The sequence below is a fragment of the Solea senegalensis genome, linkage group LG7 (genome assembly GCF_019176455.1).
Source record: "Solea senegalensis isolate Sse05_10M linkage group LG7, IFAPA_SoseM_1, whole genome shotgun sequence".
Classification (NCBI taxonomy): Eukaryota; Metazoa; Chordata; class Actinopteri; order Pleuronectiformes; family Soleidae; genus Solea; species Solea senegalensis.
In genome coordinates this window covers 2,347,142-2,363,578 of record NC_058027.1, presented here as the reverse complement: position 1 = coordinate 2,363,578, position 16,437 = coordinate 2,347,142, and the positions used below count along the sequence as shown (strand labels likewise).

The 16,437-nt window shown below is 38.6% G+C and overlaps 2 protein-coding genes across 5 annotated transcripts in view; both read right to left on the bottom strand.

Annotated features, from left to right (window-relative positions):
* dennd2b (DENN domain containing 2B) overlaps positions 1-11,015 on the bottom strand; it is a 52,759-nt gene extending 41,744 nt beyond the window's left edge. For 2 of the 4 annotated variants that reach the window (XM_044029900.1, XM_044029902.1), the window contains exons 1-2: positions 9,858-11,015; positions 8,457-8,554 (exon numbers count right to left, since the gene is read on the bottom strand). The gene's annotated coding sequence lies outside the window, so the exon portion shown is untranslated. Of the gene's footprint in view, positions 1-2,598; positions 2,794-8,456; positions 8,555-9,857 lie in introns of those variants that run through there. The other 2 variants (XM_044029903.1, XM_044029901.1) reach the window with 1 other exon arrangement.
* A 44-nt stretch (positions 11,016-11,059) lies between these two features.
* tmem9b (TMEM9 domain family, member B) lies at positions 11,060-15,809 on the bottom strand. The gene is made up of 5 exons (XM_044029717.1): positions 15,576-15,809; positions 13,907-13,998; positions 13,654-13,762; positions 13,319-13,453; positions 11,060-11,238 (listed from the first exon to the last, which is right to left on the bottom strand). The coding sequence occupies exons 1-5, from the start codon at positions 15,645-15,647 to the stop codon at positions 11,083-11,085; spliced, it is 564 nt and encodes a 187-aa protein (XP_043885652.1). The 5' UTR covers positions 15,648-15,809; the 3' UTR covers positions 11,060-11,082.
* Between the last annotated feature and the right edge of the window lie 628 nt (positions 15,810-16,437).

Below are 16,437 nucleotides of genomic sequence, written 5' to 3'. Positions count from 1 at the left end.
TCTCCCAAAAAAGAGGAAATAAACAGCCCAACCATGACTCAGCTAAAATGCGTTTGCTGATTTCCATTTCCGTTTTCACACTCTGTGCATACTGAAGCATACAATATGTAGGATTTTTGAATTGTATCGGATTCTACATTTGAATCTGTCCGATACCGATTCTCATCCCTAACATCGAAGTAACATCACGTTATTTAAGTTTCCAGGACACGTGAATGTATCAGCTCAAAAGCTAGTGTCAAATGTTCTCTTATCTTAATTAGAGGTTTGGGGTCTTATTCTCCTGGATAAAATCCCAATCCGCAAAATCTGCTAAAACCACATGTGACAGTCATATGTCAAAATGTACAGTTACAACACATTTTATTCATTTAAATAATCTCTGAACTGACAAGACTTTTAACACCATATCAGAAAAAAAAAGTTCCATGACGGACTAACTAAAGGAACGACCTCCAGAAATAACCATCCATTATCCATCAACACCTGAAAACACACATCACGTGACCACTCACATACACTGGTTGGGTGTGTGTGTGTCGGTGTAAACAGGAAGCACATTGTCCGCGTTGCAGTTATTGTTGGTGTAACTGAAAGCAAAGAGCGTTGCAATGCTTTCCAGGTACTCCACCAGGAAGCGCACATGGGTGTTTCCAAAAGTCTCCGTTTCTGCCTGTCCAAACTAAAACACAACCAACTAAAACCGGGTCAGCAGGAAAAAGCATTCTATTATAGGAGCTGGAAAATATCTAGGCTGTTTTGACAACATGCATGAAGGTAGAAGAGTGTTTCTGTGAATCAAGTCCAAATGATGTGCAGCTGATTTTCCCTTCAGAAATATGTTAAACAAAGCTATTCCTTCAAAAGTGCTCTGGGACAAACAGTGTCAGCTCTTATTTTCTCTCAGACTCCATGTGTAAGTGCCATTTTCAATAAATCAGGAACAGACAGATGGATGGTACCAGGAAAGACACAAGGAACTCTTAGTGGAAAGTCGAGGAAACCACAGTCAGCTTTAAAGTGGCTGGGTATACGCCAGGCTTATTCCTGTTAAAGTGAATAGAAAACAGAAAAGAACTTCCTCAGTAGCTTCATGTTTTCAGAGCCATCAGTGAGAGTGGAAACTCATTGTTTGGTCTGCACAATACAACGTTTAAGAGGGAGAGAGAGTGAGGGCTGAAGAAACCCAGTCACAGTGGTGGGTTTGCGTTAGATAAGACCAGAAGGACTTCAGATATAATCTGTGAGGAGCTTGTATAAACAGTCACGGCAGTCTTAAAGTATGTAAGTCTGTTTCTGTCAGTGTTGTTGTATACATGTAGATTTCTTACTACTTTAATCATTGGATGCACTTAGAATTTTAGATTATTGTCTTCCAGTAAGACAATAATCTAAAATTCTAAATGCATCCAATGATGATTTATGAACGACTTAGTTCCTCTACCTGTATGCACTAAATAAAACTTCTTGTTCACTCTGTTTTTTGTTTGTTTTGTTGCTTAATATTTACAACTTTTGTTAAATAGTGTTGATTTTAAGCAGGACTGAGCTTCAACACGGCAAACCATCAAAATATGAACTAATACACTCAACTAAAGATATGAATTCAAACATGAATGTATTCATTTTTTTTTTATTTCATTTGACATAACGTAGATCAAATCAATCAAATAATAGAAGGAACAAGTTGCAACATTTGCAAGTTACTCAATTTCAAATAGGTGAAATGACAAGTTTCAATTCAAATAAAAACAAAAGATGTTATGGTTTCATAACATCTTTGAGGAAAAGGAATCTTCATACTTTCTCCAACACTCACCTACATGTATATATGCAGCTACTTACATTATTAAGCATTAAAGTGCACAGCAAACAATGATTGACTCTCTCTCACACACACGCACACACACACACACACAAATTGCATAAACATTCACATTTTTGTCATTTCAAGTGATAACAACTAATCACAATCCACAGAGTTGAAGCCATTCTCAAGGATAGTGTTCTTCATTCACTATGACACCAACACACACGCACACACGGGGCCATGTATTGACTTTCATTCATTTGAGCAGTCTAAACAAAGCTTCACCACTAATCTTAATCATAACCAGTTCACGTTTAAGCCTAATGTTAACCTCACCACAATTCACGTCTTAATCCTAACTTTAAACTAGTTCTTCAGAAAAGAGGTTCTGCCTCATTAGGACCAGGTTTTGGTCTCCATGGGGACAAGTGGTCCTGGAAACAGTGGGTGTTTGTAATAGAAAAGGTCCCAAAGAGGTAAGAAAAACAAGTCTTCACACACACACACACAGGGTCTGATGTTACAGACTGCTTTACTGCACTTCATCGTTTATGTCGATGACCAAATATGGACATATGGAGATTAGCGCTACATTTAAACGCACCTTCCATCTTCTTCAATGGTCACATTAACACAGATTACATGGAGGTTCAAAGGTCAACCTCGCTGCTTTTATTCTCCGCTAACTTGAAGAGAAAAAGAAAACAGGAGGAAAAAAAAAGAAAAAGTTTGACCTTCCTGCAGCTACAGCGCTTGAATAACGGTTCAAAAAATCCGGCGGCTTTTACCTCCGTGTTTCTGCTCACATCCATGGCTGCAGCCGCTGACATTTTGAGATTATAATCCCTTTGAGACGAACAAATCCTGTTGCGTCTACGCTTTGAAAAACTTTGGCTGCTTTTGCCGGATACCTGCCCTTCTCAATAAACTCCGACTCATGTCTTTCCAAGCAAATCCGACGCACACACACACACAAAACTCCAGCCTGCCTCCTCTTTCACAGAGTGGGAGGCAGGACTTGTTGCCATGGAGATGGGTAGTTTGCCCCCCTCGCTCTCCTCGAGATTTGCCCCTCTGCCCTCCTCGGCTCTGCATTCAGCCTCTCCCTCCCTCCCTCTCTCTCTGTTTATTGTCCTGGTGGAGTGAGGAGAGTGAGGATTGTGAGGAGAGCAGATGAATATTCAGCTGCTGAAGAGAACAGACCATGTTTCCAGCGCTGCGACACATTGTTATGCTGAAATCCTCCCATGGTCTACAGGAATACATTACACTCTCACACACACACACACACACACACAAAGATGTCTTTCATATGTCAGAGATGAATGTGTGACCAAACTGCAGCACAGTCAGACACTTTCACTAGAGTATTTTCACTTGAGTACAAATTAGCGACAGATTAATCCATCAACCATTTATTTTTTGACATTTTCTGATAATGATCCTCAGACAAAAGTACTCATTTGTTGTTTTACGGCAGTTGACATGTTGCATTACTGCCTTCCGCTTAGAACTTTTTTAACAAATCAAATTTTTTTCTGTTTTCCTGTTTAGTAAAAGAGCTGCCGTTTCTTATTGACGACCTGTTTCATATATTTATTATCAGAGGTGGAAAGTAATGAATTACATTTACTCGCGTTGCTGTAATTGAGTAGGTTTTTTTTATGCACTTAAAGTTGTTTTTAAAATGTGTAATTTTACTTTTACTTAAGTATTTTTGGGGGGGAAGTACTGTACTTTGCAATGAAAAGATGTTGGACTGAATTCAAAAAAATAAATAAATTTACACACCGAAAACTTTGTTAGTGAATGATGAGGACAGGTGAATTAATTAAGGTCCCTGAGTGAGCGAGAAAGTAAAGCATTTGTGACCTTTGACCCATTTTGACTTTATGTATGTACATATTTTATTTTGTCAGCACTTTCATTTGTAAAGGTTTACCTTTCATTAAAAACAATTAATGTGAGATTTGTATCCCTTTTTGTACTTTTTGCACGACACAAGAAAGAACCTTGTTAAAAAAGTAATATTATTAGCTTCTTAAATGTGAATAATTTCTGGTTTCTTTGCTCCAAATGTCAAAGGAATCATTAAAATGGAATAATTTGGTTTTGTGGACTACACAAGACATTGGAGAACATCATCATCTCCAGGTTTGGTAAACACGGATCAAGTCCGTGTTAACAAGTCTCGAATCATCGACGAAGTACTACCACTGATGCATGCAAGTATAAGTAAAAGTACACTCATACTAGTACTTTTAGGGTGATGGCTAAAGGGAGAAGTCAAAAAAGAAGATACTAGTACTTATTATTATCTATACTATATATTATCTGCAGAGCAACTATGTCTTTCGCTGTCACACGACTGCAGACATGTAGTAAAGTAGGAGGTGACGTTACGCATGACTGCAGTAATACAACTACATCTCCCTGAGCATTTTGTTTTTACTGACCTCCAGTGGTTTAACGTCTGCTCTGTCTGCAGACAGTCACGTCCAGGTGGACTCAGGACCGTGTGACATCACATGGGATTACAAAAGTGACACAGTGTGTCTCATGTGGACACAGTGGAGACAGTGTGGTGTCTTTAAAAACAGTGATTTAGTAAATGAGCATAGTTTTCTCCTGGTGGTTGGAGTGGATGTTTTGTTTTTGGTTTCTTCAGTGTCACTGCTTTGGAGCTGAGCTGAACTAAACTAGCTGTGACCACAAAATGTTAATGTTCACCCAAACGTAATAGGTCACTTAACTCTCCCTGCGCTGTAGCTGTGGGGCCTCAACTGAGCAACAAAGCAAATACAGAAAATTATCCCAAACACACCCAGGATGAGAAAAAGCCACAGAGATGACAAACATCTACAGCCAGGGTCAAAAGGTCAGTGTGGTCAGCAAATAGGTTCATTAATACAATTTCAAGTGAGTTAACTTTATGTGCACTATATTTCACACGTCTCTAAATCATATAGCATTGTCCTTTCACAATAAAAGACAGCAAAGCTAAGACAGAGGTTGAAACTAATGAATTTTTGTTTTTTGTGTACTTGTACTTTTTAAAGTAACTTTTAAAATGTGTACTTTTACTCACTTTTTTTGGAAGTACTGTACTTTTTTAATGAGGACAGGTGAATAAAGAGGACAGGTGAATGATGAGGACAGGTGAATGATGACGGCACATGAATGAAGAGGACAGGTGAATGATTGAGGACAGGTGAATGACAAGGACAGGTGAATTGGCGTTAATTAGGTCCCTGAGTGAGTGAGAAAGTTAAAGAATGTATGACCTTTGACCCATTTTGACTGATACATTGTGTTTACATACTGTATATTATTTTGTCAGCACTTTAATTTGTAAAGGTTTGCCTTTAATTAAAACCAATTAATGTGAGATTTGTGTCCCTTTTGCATGACACAAGAAAGAAGAGTACATTTTAAACAAGCTACTTTTTACTTTAACTTTTTACTTTAACTCGTACATATTTAGACCAGTACTTTTACTTGTAAGGTTTTATCAAAATAGTGGTACTTTTACTTGAGTAGAATATTTCAGTACTCGTTCCAACTCTGGCCAATTACAGGGGTTAAATCATACATGTTTTATTTAAAATATATGTGACAAAATGCAGGTTGGAGAGACACTACACATGTTGTTTGTGCATCATTTGTTATAAAAACACTGTTATATTTAATCAGATGGAGGAAACAAAGAAAATAAGCCAAACATATTGACCCAGAAAATCACTATCATATATCGTCCATCAGTTATACAAAAAAAACATCTCAGTCCACCTGTTATCAGAAACAATACAAAATACACACACAAAAATGTTAACTATGTGCACTGTATACAACAAATACATGGCTGCTGTTGGTGCCAAGCCAACATTGAAGATTTGACTCTGAAATAACAATAACAGCTTCCACACAGTACATCAAATGAGCCAATAAAACGTCCTCATGATACAAAAACAATCCCTCTGGCCCTGAAGGTTATTTGTCAGAACATCTTTACACTAAATGTTAAAGCACTGTCCATCCATAAAACCCACTCCTCTCAGTCTCTCGGGCTGTCTTATCGTCCCACACACTTGGGAACAGAGGAAGTCACAAAACCCAGACATCCGTTATCACAGATTTGTAACATGGAGTCAGCAGGAAACCTCCAGCTCTGCCACTGCGAAGCTTTTCTCAGAGACCCACTCGAAACCTTTCAAGGTCTCGTAAAAGACCGTCCTTCCTGAAAACACTGCAAATTCTCACTCTATGCACAAAAGATGGAGAAACTGAGCTCTTTTTGTGGGATGTTTAACCAGAACATGACCCAACGCTTTAACTCGTGGTATTCATTGTTCCATTGATCACAGCGCTGTCTGGATTCCTCATTAAAAGCCACATCCTCCTCTTGCATGACACATGAACATGAGAGAAAAGGTCAAATCGCAGCGCTCATCTGCTCCAACTACTGTATATAAAGTCACATACATGAAAATCTTAATTCTTAAAGGCTCAGGACTGACTGCAGAGCTCTGCTGCTGGAAATCTTGGATTTTCTCTTCACCTGTTGCAGCAACAGTGGAATAAGTGAGTTTATTATCCCAAATAAATCACTAAACCTTGTGTGTTTGCCGAGGATCCACTGTGAGTCTCAAATCCTCCGAGGTTTCGCAGGGATTATTCCGCGGCTCTGTGCAGCTTTTGCCACCTACATGCCAAACATTCATCTCTTTCACCTTCCGCACATTCCAAATGTTTGACTAGGTCGAGGCGGGAAATGCTGCAAATACTTGAACCCGTTTTAGAAAAAGAAAATAAATAAAAGGAGACTACGCACTTACTGGCTGCATATTTAAAACGTGTAATAGTGTAATAAACACCATGTCAGGGTTTGAGAGGCAGACCTGAGAAACCTAATAAAAGTCCTGGATTAAGATGAGTCAGCGGACATGTTTAGTCAACACTGCAGCTCTGACAGGGAAAACACAGCCTGTCTCAGGATCAAGACAAAAGATATGACTTAATTATTGTAATAATAGTCATTATTCTTTCTTTTGTTCATAAATAAAATAGGAACTTAAACTTTTTGACTACACATTTAGTTTAGTTTAGTTGTTTAGTTCACAAAGTGCAGTTTCTTTCCACAGCTATTTTGACTGTTTCTGTTGTTGTTGTTGTTGTTGTTATTATGAAGGCTGTGGATGTGCTGTGATAACAGATGTGTCATATTTGAGTATTCACATTATTATGATTGACTTACACTGAATCAGGACAGTGATGTACGTGACTCGGTTGTTCTCACGAGATCATTTTAAGTGGATTTGTCATTCAGACTCAGACACCATGTAAAGAAATGAATTGGAATAGCTGCAGCTTCAGTATCACATCACATCACACTGTAGTGGGAGCAGTGGGAGACAATTTGTATTTCTTTATCTGGTTACATTTGACGACTCAGAAACCTTGGAGGTGAAAGGTGTAAGTGTGCGGGTGTAATGTTTCACGTGTGTGTGTGTGTTATCTCTTAAGGACCTATTCTGGTACAAGCACAATGAAGTACTCATGAAGACCAAAGCCTGGTCCTGAGACAGAACCTCATTTCCGAGGAACTGGTTAAGGTTAGGTCTAAGATTTGAATTTGTTTGTGTTGTGTACTTGTATTTGTTACCTCAACACTGACCTTGTCGGAAACCAGTATTCCTCATGGAGACCAAAACCTGGTCTTGATGAGGCAGAACCTAATTTCTGAGGAACTGGTTAAGGCTTAGGGCTAAAATGTGAAGGTTAGGCATACAGTTGTGGTTATGGATAATGTTTAGGCTGTCCAAATGAATGAAAGTCAATTCAGTGTCCTAAGAATAATAGCTGAGCAAATCTTTGTGCGTGTGTGTGTGTGTGTGTACACTTGGTATTCCTTATGTTGTGAGGACCTAAATCTGTTTACACACTCACATTATGGGGATTTGTCTTCCTTGTGGGGACAAAAACCACGTCCAAATAAAGTAAATGATTACATTTTAAGGTGAAGACATGTTTTAAAGTTAGTGTTAGGTTAAGGTTAAGGTTAGGGGTCAGGGTTAGGTCCATAATTGTGGTTAGGGTGAGAGTAAGTCTCCATGAAATTAATGCAAGTTAATGCAATGTCCTCTGAAGTCATGGTAACTAGTGTGTGTGTGTGTGTGTGTGTGTGTGTGTTTGGCAAAGTGTCACACAAACATTATTAAAGAGTAACTGAAGCGCGACGTGCTGCGACACGAAGTAAAGAAGGTAAACGCAGGTGAGATCATAAACAACATGTGAGGAGCTGCTTGATTTCTAATGTTGGAGAAGGACCAGGTCAGAATCATAGGCTGGGGCGCCCCCTGTAGGCTCATCACTACAGATGCAGCCAGCGCTGAAGCAGAGAGGAACCTCTTTTCCCACCAAATCACCAAACAATGGATTTAATCAGTTTAACAATAAGAGTCAGAGTCTGTGAATAACTGAAGACTCATTCAACAGCACAGCACACAGTCAAAGACAAAGAGAGCTTTCTCCTCCTCCTTATGAACACAGACTCAGTAAAGATGCTACAAACACTTCAAAAGTATGGTTTAAATCCTTAGATATGAACTCATCCAACATTTAAAAGTGTTGAAACAAAAAGACATACCTGCTTGTGTTTGCTGCTGCAGTGTCCGCTCAGAGATCCATTCTTCCACACAGCCTGTGTCGCTTTCTGTCTGTGCAAACTGAAAACTGACTTTTTTCCTGCGGGGAAAAAAGAAAAAAAAAAAACAGTCTCCTCAGTATAACTGCATGCAGAGAGAGAGAGAGAGAGAGAGAGAGAGGGAGAGAGAGCAGGGGAAAGAGGACTGCACAGGAAATCATGACGCAGCTGTATATGAAAATCACTCAGTGGATCATGTTTGGGTTGATCCATATCTTTTATCCTCACAGACAGCCGGCTAATTAATGCAGCCACACTTTTGTAAAACAGGGTTTTAATGACAACATCAAACTGGCTCTTTCCCAGTGGTTTCCAGATGTTTCTGAGTGCACAAATGTAACTGGGGAGTTTCTGACCGACTGAGCTGGAAATTAGTAACATGTCACCACCACAGTAACTGGAGATGTTCATGTTGCTTTTACCCCCCCCCCAAAAAATTAACCAGCATCCAGGGCTTTTTAGAGCCTTCAGAGAAAACAGTGTCCACACACCGAGCGACTGTTTACACGGGCAGCAATAATCTGATATTAATCGGATTAAAACAGTGATCTGAATAAGACTCTGACATGTAAATAGTATGTTCTGAGCAGAATAAGGTTGGGATATTTATGCAACAACTGGATTGAGAGCAGATGTGGTGAAATGGACTTGGAAGGTATACAGATTATTTTTTCTCTTTCTCTTTTATTAGTATTAGTAGATTGTTTTACTTTTTACATTGTGTTGTTGTGTAAAAAGTGTTTCTTTTTTGTTCAAAAGAACCATTAATACTTTAATTACATTTAGTAAAAAACAAGTAAAAAAAAGAGTAATCTTTCTCAAGTTATATGGGCATATTGACATCTTAATTTAACATCGTACTTTAGTCCACCTAAATCTGCAGTCAAGTCGTAATGAATCACTAAAATATCCAGATATTTAGTAACACAAACACTTTACTTTTAATTCTTATCCGTTGTTAAACAGTGTGAATACAAAGCTAACAGGAAGCTTGTCCTGTGACTCTTCAGACTTTCCAGGACACTGGTGAGGAAGAAGTTTGTCTACATCGTTAATTTAAGAAAAAAATTAAAAATTAAACAATGAGGGCCCTAAATTTAAAACTTTATCAGACCCAGATGTGAAAATGTACTGCATTGCAATGCAATTAATACTTATATATGCTTTTGTTATAAATCCTTTAACGTCTTTTGAGTTTAAAATGATGAAAAACATAAATCAAATCTATGACAGGGCAGAAATACTGGTTTGTCTGAGGCAGGTTTCACACAAACAAGAGAGAGGTTATGTAACTTAAACTCACTATAACCGGGTATTATCATTACAGTAGTGAGTTATGTTGACCTGATATTAATCCGGATGTTGAGTAAAATGCAGTTGACGCTCTTCAAACTGGCTGAAGTCCTGGTTTGGCCCGAGAGCTAATGCAAAACACAAATAAATGCAAACATATGAATCACAAATAATACATAAATTTATTTCAAAGTTAAAGGTGTCACATGTGTCATAGATAAGAACACCTGCACAGGTCTCACAACCATGGTTCTTCATCCACTCACAGCCCAGCGACTCACAAGATGATCTTCTTTGTGCTTGGAGAAACACCGCTCTACAAGGATTTAGACATTGGTGTCTGACCAAGCATGTGGAAGTGACCAAATCAAAGACTATACACATGAAGGATCAATAGCACAGCTAAGTTTCTGACATGACATACCAAAAAAATAATTGCATCAGTCTCTGCAGCAAGTGCAAGTGAAACTATTGTCAGACATCAGATGTAATGCAATGCCTCAAATGATGGATTTCACACCAGTTTATTAGACGTTAAGTAGTAGGAATAAATGATTGAAAACACATTTAGAAAAGATTTGTTATAAAACATGCATTTTTCGGGGAGAAAGCTGAAGGGATTTATATCTTACAGTGGTTCCTTTCTCCTGTGGTGAGAGAAGTGGTTCCACATTATATTCGTTTTTGGGTGGAAAATACCCACCAGCTACATGCTAACGTTTCACTGCTGCCGCCAGGAGGCCAGTTATCCAGCAGCCGTGATCAGTGGAACCCACCAACATCTGGATGTTTTACTCTGGAAGCCAGTTTGGTTTGTAAAATTGGACGTCATCTGACGGCTGCCAGAAGAAGGAGTGCTGTTGAATGTTATAAAATATCAACTTGAAAGTTCACCCTCACATTTATTTGTCTTGGCCTTTAAATAATTCACTGCAATTCTCTGGCGACTTGGCACGTCTGCGAATGGGACCACAGGCAGGGAGTCAATTCTGCTTCTGGAATGCAATTTAAGATTCTTCATTTAAGGTTGTGCAGAAAAAAAACAACAAAAAAACAAACAAAAAACTGTATTCAATGTAATCTCTTGTGCTGCCGGCAGACTAAATAGTTTCCTGTTTTGCCTTTACATCTTCCAGGCATTTCTCCACCAGTTTCACCCTAGAAACATCACACTTCATGAGATACAAACCACAAATGAGAGAGAAAAAAAGGGGGTATAAATTAAGGGCTCGGTCACAGTGTCCCCTTCATCATTAAGTCTTGCTCACAGGACAGTTTAACTGAGAACGACATGGCGGTCGAACACAGACTTCCGCTGCTCCTGGACCTGCCTCCTCCAGCGCTGCTGGGCATGCTCCACTTTGTTCAGCATGTTGGGTCGAGAGTGCGAACGAGACAGCACATTGTGAGCGTTGGCGAAAGGCTGCTGGTCCTGAAAACGCAGAGAGCAGGAGTTGATATACCGTGGACAAAGACATCGGCATCAATGTAAAGGTTTCATAGGGGATTTTCATTGATTTAGCCTTGTATTCCTTTAACACAGTTTAAAGTGTTCACATCTGTTGCAGCAAAAACACATTTTTATTCCATTCATTCTTCTTCTTCTTCCTTATCAAAGTCTGACATCTTCCTCCAGGCCTTTCTGAGCTTTTGCTGCCGTCATACTTGTAAGCACACTTAATTCACTCTCATCTCTAGACTCTCCTGGTTGTACGTCTTTGTGTTAACAAAGAAAGGTTTTCTTATAAAAAGGACAGGAGCGATGATTGCAACAGAGCGGTAGATTTCTAAGCAGTCTCTTCTTGTGTCACAATTGTCAGTTGAAGTTCAACTAAACAGTTCAAGCCCACCATTTCCTTTGTAATTAATGTAGCTGTGGTGCATCCGGTTTTATTGGTTTTTCTTAAACAGTTTATCTCTTCCTGTTTGGGTCCTAGTTACAGTACAGGACCAAGATGGGGCACTCAATTCTCGTAAAAGTTTCCAGATTATCTGGATAATTGGCATATTTCTGGTTTTGTGTTGGTTCACCGTCAGCTGGGAACCAAGTTACAGAAAGCAGCGTACTTGCCAGAACACTGCTGATTTCTGCATAATCATATTTTTTTATATGGGGAAAAAAAATAATTATATATATATATATATATATATATATATATATGCAAAAGCTCTCATGTAACACTTCCTCTTGCCTGATCTCTGCCAGTGAAAACAGGGCGCACAGCAAGACAGCTGCACTTCACACTCTTCCCACAGGCAAAGCTTGTCAATGTTTTCCTTAATTTAATAACATTTTACAGGTCTCACACATGTACTGTATGTATAGCTTCTTTGTATATGATTCAAACTACACTTTTTAGCACATTACTAGTGTTTTAACATTGTTGTTTTTTTAACTTTATCTTTTGCAAGTGTCTGTATTGTGTCATTCGGGGTGCTAATATATTTATTGGCACATCCTGAGAGAGGCAAATTCCTTCCACTGTATTTGTGGATGGGAATGGCAATTCAAAGTAACCTTTAAACTTTCTAAACTATCTAAACCTGTCGAACTACAGTGTCATACTGAAGCAGATCAAATGGCAAAGCTACTCTTTAATGAATGAAAACAAACTGTGTCTGAAAGTGCTGCAGCTTTGTGGTTACTCTATAAACCCAAGTCACCTTTAAGGTGATCAGTGATAAACTTTCTTTCCACTTGAACCACATATGAACCCACACCAGCACTACAGTTAAACACTTGTTTTACGTCTTATTAAGTACTAGATATGAGACCAAAATAACAACATTGTATATCTTACAAAGTCATTTACAAACTGATACTACAGTCTATGTTTCTTCAGTTAAGTGAGCCCTTCTGTAACAATGACACACACCAATAAGTTTAAATCTATATCTAAACCGTCTGTGCTACTGCCTCAGAGATACTTTCCCTGACTCAGAGCTTTGTCTGCTCTCTGTTCATTCAATAACCAGGTTGAATAACACCAACTGCATTTGCCAGGTGACTTTTGGTCACTTAACCTTAAAAAGAAATGCCGTATTATTTTTGAAATTTTGCCTGTGGCTGTGATTACTGGATTCTGAAGTGAGAAAGTATTTCATTTTTTTTGAAATGCACATCACTCCCTGTGTTTAGAGTCAACACTATCTTACCACATTGAACTTGTTGAAACATGTGTTCATGTGGGATTATTTGCCGTTATACTCCTTATTAAACTGAAACAGAGTTAACTTAATCTTAGCATTAAGATGCCTAAATAAACTGTAATTTCATAAGATGATGTTTATTTAACAATATCAAAAGGATCTGCGATATTTACAGCACAGAACACATCGATTTATTCAACAATCTGCCCAAACACAGCAGTTTGAAAATCATGGCTGGACACAATCCCACCAGGAGGTTATTTACACACATATTGAAATAGTTGTGGTAAGAAAGCAGAGTGACTTGTTCTCTGTGTAAAAGGGTGGGGCAGAGCAATAGTCAATGTAACAGGAACACATACCCCAACATCATCCTCGCTTTGGATGAGCTGCGAGTGTCCGAACAGACGCCTCTTTAAAATGGGCTCCAAGACAGTCAGATAGACCATGTAGAGCAGCAGCAGTCCCAGAATGGAGAGGTACATTATGATGGTGAACTGAGGATGTACAGAGAAAATGTGTTTAATACACGTTCATCTGATAAATGTCTGATCCAATCACAAAAAACAGCAAATTCAATGTCAACAGTCAGCTAGTTCATCGATAGGAATTAAATAAACAACCCTTATATTGATGTATTGATCATATAAGTCAAATATGAGTACTTTTAAAGTACAAAGATTCAGTATCAACTCACCTTGATGGTTCCCGAGCTCCTCTCTTCATATTTACACTCACAACGTAAACAGTATGCCTCCACATCATTTCCATCCACAGGCATAGGCTCCACTACATGGAGACAGTTACTGAAAAAACAAGAAAAATATTATCAACAAGCTCGTAGTAAGCAACAATATAAGCAGATCAATTTCAAACAATCAAAGTGTGGAGACACGTCATTATCATTATTATCATTATTATCATTATTATTATTATTATTATTACAGTACCAGTCTTTGAGAGAAGCATTTTTGTTGTAGATGTGCCCATTGGTATTTCTGTATGGTGGGCAGATGCATTTACAGCGGATGTCTTCAGAATTCTGTAAGAGAGAGATTGTTTATGTGATTTTAAATGGATGGATGGATTAGTAGATATAGACGTGTACACACACACACACACACACACACCTATATAGTACAACTTCCTCCAACAGACTAAAGGACCGCGATGTAGTTTTTTTAGTATGGCTAGGACAAAATGCTTTACCAAAATTACATGATGCATTTCTTGAGACAATTGCCCATGAGTCATATTTATATGTTATGTCAGTCAGTCTTCTTCCAGTAACTTCTGACAGTAGGCTGTGCACCAGGAGGTGCAATGCTGCCCTCTAAAGTTTAAAGTTCCCAAGTACGTAAACACAGATCAAATTTGCCCTTCATTCTCATCCTTATTCAGTCTGACAGTTATCTAAATTAAAAGGGACAGTGGAATGTAACGGAATAATTTTTAGGTTAACTGCCACATTTAGCTGCCCCTCTAAATAATAAAAGGAATACAATGTCAAGTAAAAAAAAAAGTAAAAATAAAATGTTTTTTAAGCTTTGTTCACTGAGATATTGCTGTTAAAAAATAAATGCTGAGCCAAAATGAAGAGACACCGTGTCAGAAATGGGGACACAGCACAAATGTGAGCCCTCAAATGAACATGCGTCAACTGAGAATTCTATTTTCAATCCCTGGATTGCAAATAACAATGTGGGAAACTGGGCGGCCTCTCTCGGTGCTTCCTCTTATTTGTAGAACAATTGTCAGTCAGTCATCGTTTCAACTTAATGAGTTTATTTTAAGTCCAGCATTGTCACAGCTCATTTTCCCTAACTGCAGGCACATACAGTATTCATGAACACTATGAAATAGAACATTTAAACAAATCCAGTAAAAATGAGAGACCAGTCTAAAACTGATAAACACAAAACTTTTTTCCCCACTACTATTTATTTATATTATTTATTATACTATTTATTAATATTAATTTTACTATAATTAAGCTGTACATGTGAGTACTAAGATACCTGGAGAACATGTGAGTACTAAGATACCTGTAGCAGTATCAGTTAAAATGTAACTACTGGAAAATCAAAATTTTAAAAGTGAGACTTGTCACCTGCATACCTAATAGAATAGAATAGAATAGACATAGAATGTGTCAAACTCAAACTCTACACAGACATCAAAGCAGTTGCCATCCCTTATATCTTGTGAATGATCGATCCACTACCCACTGCAACAGTAAAATGTGTTGACTAATGATGGTGTAGTGTTGAATAGCTGTGCACACATGAGCACGTTCATTAAGTAATTAAACACCAAAATAACACAGTCTTATTCACAAGAGCGCACTGAACAATTCGGCTTCATGAAATAAGATAAAACTTTACCGTTTTATTTTTAATAGCACATTTCCTAAAAGTCACGGTTAGCAACATTTGACATTTGCTGTCATGACGGTCCCGACACTGGATGTTAAGCGTTACTTTGCTGTTATTGCTGTTAACTTTCGAGATTTTAAGGGTAAATTGCATGCGATAGAGATACTTGGAAGAGAAGACATTTCAGTTTTAAACCATTTCCTCTCTGTTTAATGCTAGCCAGCACAGCTAGCATTAGCCTTACCTTTGCTGACACTTGGCTTAACAGCACAAAACAAGCCACAGAGAACGTTTCGACGAGTAACACGGTCTTCATTGTCAGTCTGTCGCAATGTTTTTAAAGACTGAAGTAAAAACAAAACCAGTTCCAGGAGTATGAAGTGTAAACCCTAACAAACAGCGACGTTAGCAATCTAGCTAACTAAACCCTAGCCCTCAGTTTCCTAGCAGGTGACTTCCAGTTTCCGGTGACGGCGCTCGGTTCTTTGCACCGGACCACGCACAGTGCGCGGTACCATCGTTACAACTTGACATATAACAGCATTCACCTGTGTTTTAATGCACTTTAAAGTCGGTCATCATACATTAAATGAGTTCATTTGAATATGTTGCAGGAAAACACAAAACAATCATGTTAACAGAGTCCCACCCCGCCTTGACGCTGGGTGTCTGTAAACAAAACGAATACACCCTATGGTTCGAACGACGTGATTGTAAACAGTTGGATAACTATGGTCCGCGGACAGCGACGAGTCCAACAGTTTGACAAAATGCATAATTAGTTGGGAATGGTGAGGCAGAGGGTCCCAAATATCATCATGTTATTGTATGAATTATTATCTAAACACCTCTAAAATAGAATTCAATTTTATTAATCCCCTTAGGGAAAGTATTCCTCTGCATTTGACCCATCCCAGAATTAGGAGCAGTGGGCTGAGAATTGGGGGTTGGGTACCTTGCTCAGGGGTACCCCAGCCCTTTTTGGCCAGGTGGGGATTTTTGAACCGGCGACCCTCCAGTTACAAGCCTAGTTCCTTTTCCACTTGGCCATGGGCTGCCAAAAGAGGCCATTCTGCCTAATGACACAATTTACTTGTGATATTGTG